A 2,958-nucleotide genomic window follows, 5' to 3' on the forward strand; every position below is an offset into this window, starting at 1 on the left:
TTGCACTACTCAGGTGACCCACAGGTCAACCTCTAAGTGTATGACTTCCAAGTTTCCTCATAATTTATCCTGGTCTTTTTAAACTTCCTCCCTAGCAATGCAAGGCAGATGATCTCTGTGTCTAAGGGTTGAGCTTGAAGACCTTCAAGGTCTTTCTTTCCCACCCCATGATTCTACGTTCTAGTGGTATCTTTTAGATCAGGCATGTCAAACTGCCGGCCCACGGGCTGGGTGCGTCACGCCGAAACCACACCCACCCCATTACCGGCAATGGGGAAAAAGTCACGATACGTCGTGCGCCGTCACATGACGTCACGAGTTTGACATGCCTGTTTCAGATGTTCTTACAAGGCAGATCTGGGCCTCACTGCCTTTCGCCATGCTGCATTCTGCAAATTCCTGAAATCTATGGTTTCTCTTCTCTCTGTAGGGTTGCTTGTCCGAGCCACAAGGAATAACCTGAATCCCGACGTGAGAAGGCTGGATTCATCTGCCACTGAACTGGGGGCCGGTTCTCTCTCTCCCTCTTTCTCCTGTTATGTCCAAGATCTGCACTTTGCCTGGCAATTGCTTTGAGTTCCAAAGGACCAGGGGACTAGGATGAGGAGGAGCAATAGATATTCCTTGAACCTGCTTTGGTTGTTGCCACCGTTCTTAGTGTGGACCGTGGTGGCCCTTGACTTGGGACCTTCGCCCTGCACCACCTTGGTCCAGGGCAAGTTTTTTGGATACTTCTCCTCTTTTGCCGTCTTCCCGTTGAACGCTTCCCGCTGCAATTGGATTATCCAGAACCCCGATCCTAGGAGATACACGTTGTACATGAAGGTTTTGAAGCCCTCGGGTCTCTGCGACCATCAGCAGATACACACGTACCAATTTGACTCCTTCTTGGAGTCTACACGGACGTACCTGGGCATGGAGAGCTTTGACGACGTGTTGAACCTTTGCGATGGCTCTACCCGCTACGCCTTCCTCCAGTCAAACAAGCAGTTCCTCCAGATGAAGCAGACTCTGTCCAAAGTGGATAGCGGGTGGATCAGGTGGAAACCGGCCAAGGTTCAGGAAAGAGACTTCTCGGTTGAGTATCTTGTGGTTGGCAACAGAAGCCCTAGCAAAGCCGCTTGCCAGATGCTGTGCAAATGGCTGGATACTTGCTTGACCACCAGCAGCAGCTCACACCCTTGTGGCATCATGCAGACACCGTGCTCTTGTTTCACTGGAGAGGTGCTGGATCAACCCAGTGAGATCTTTGGCTTAACCAAAAAGCAGGACAATTGTTTTAAGGATGGGATTTACCTGGAGAATTGCATGAGTTCCACCAAGGACACCACTGGGCTGGATTTCTTGGGTAAGTAAAGTGGTTGATGCTTTGATCAAAGGACCCCACAGAATGTTTGCTTAAATGGGTGATGTGATGCGATTTCTTTTCTTTTCAGCTGTTAGGGTGGCCTTCACGAATGATTTTATCGTCCAAGTTAATTTGCTTTGATTTATGACCAGCAGCACAGATCTATCTTGACTTGACTTTGAAAGGAACTGATGAATATACAAGTAGTCCTCCACTTATAACCATTCCTTTAGTGGCTGTTTGAAGTTACAATGGCCCTGAGCAAAAGTGACTTGCAACTCTTCCTCACACTAGCCAGCATCACAGCATCCCCGCGACTATGGGGTCAAAATTTGGGTGCTTGGCACACAGCATGTGTGTCAAGGTTCCGATTGATGATCCCAAAGAAATAAGCACAGCTGAGAACTTCCAGACTCTAATGCAACACTTTATTGAGCACACCATATCGGCACAGATGACTGGAAAACCAGTTCTGGTTAAATTGGCGCCAGAACAGCAAATTAAAAGCATAGAAACTCCCCTTCTCCCTGACAATGCAAGTCACATCCCCCAGTTAAGCATCAGACGATTGTTATGAGCGAAATCTTCCATTACATAGTAAATAATCTGAAGGGCTTGATTCCCAGACTTCACAACTCATTCCTGCAAATGCACATTCTGTTCAATAACCAGTGGAACAACCTGCCTCCAGAACCTGTGAATGCTCCAACACTGGAAATTTTTAAGAAGGGACTGGACAGCCATTTGTCTGGAATGGTACAGGGTCTCCTGCCTGAGCAGGGGGTTGGGCTAGATGACCTCTAAGGTCCCTTCCAACTATTATTATTATTATTACTACTACTACTACTATTACTACTACTACTACTACTACTATAATTATAATTATTATTACTATTATTACTATTATTATGATGATGATTATGATGATTATTATTATTGATCATTGCACAGTCAGCCAGATGTTCAGATTGGATTTGACATTTTTGTCTACCTATTGAGTCCTTCCCAAGGATCTGGGATAGGCAGATGTGGATGTTTGATGTTATTACAGATATCGTCGCAGGATAGAAGCGGTTCCTAGTAAGGCCGCCTTTTGCAATTGACTAATGGTGAATTTGTCAATGCTGATGATGGTGTTCAAGTGGTGCTCCAGTTGTTTTGGGATTGCACCCAAGGCTCCTGTTACTATTGGTACTACCCTTGCTTGCCTTTGCCACAGTCTTTCTATTTCTGTTTGTAGGTCTTTGTATTTTGTTATCTTCTCCAGTTCTTTCTCGTCTATTCTGCTGTCTCCAGGCACTGCCACATCCACTATTTGTCTTTCTTATCGACAATTGTTAAGTCTGGGGTGTTATGTTGCAGGGGCTTGTCTGTTTGAATTCTGAAGTCTCAGAGCAGTGTAATTTTATCATTTTCTATGACTTTCTCTATTTTATGATCCCACCAGTTCTTGCTTACAGACAAATGATATTTCTTGCAGATCTTCCAATGCACCATTGTTGCTACTTTGTCATGCTGCTGCTTGTAGTCAGTCTGTGCAATCTTCTTGCAGCAGCTTTATTGTTGTTGTTGTTGTTGTTGTTATTATTATTATTATTATTATTATTATT

The 2,958-nt window shown here is 44.9% G+C and overlaps 1 protein-coding gene across 1 annotated transcript; it reads left to right on the forward strand.

The window, feature by feature from the left end:
* Window positions 1-434: 434 nt before the first annotated feature.
* LOC120320239 (adhesion G protein-coupled receptor B1-like) lies at window positions 435-1,348 on the forward strand (the record flags this gene model as incomplete). The annotated part of the gene is made up of 1 exon (XM_039369794.1): window positions 435-1,348. A coding segment is annotated over exon 1 (748 nt), but the record flags the coding sequence as incomplete, so codon positions are not given.
* Window positions 1,349-2,958: the final 1,610 nt, after the last annotated feature.

This window comes from Crotalus tigris, unplaced genomic scaffold (assembly GCF_016545835.1).
Source record: "Crotalus tigris isolate CLP2741 ecotype Arizona unplaced genomic scaffold, ASM1654583v1 scf7180000021238.38616, whole genome shotgun sequence".
In the NCBI taxonomy this organism is placed as follows: domain Eukaryota; kingdom Metazoa; phylum Chordata; class Lepidosauria; order Squamata; family Viperidae; genus Crotalus; species Crotalus tigris.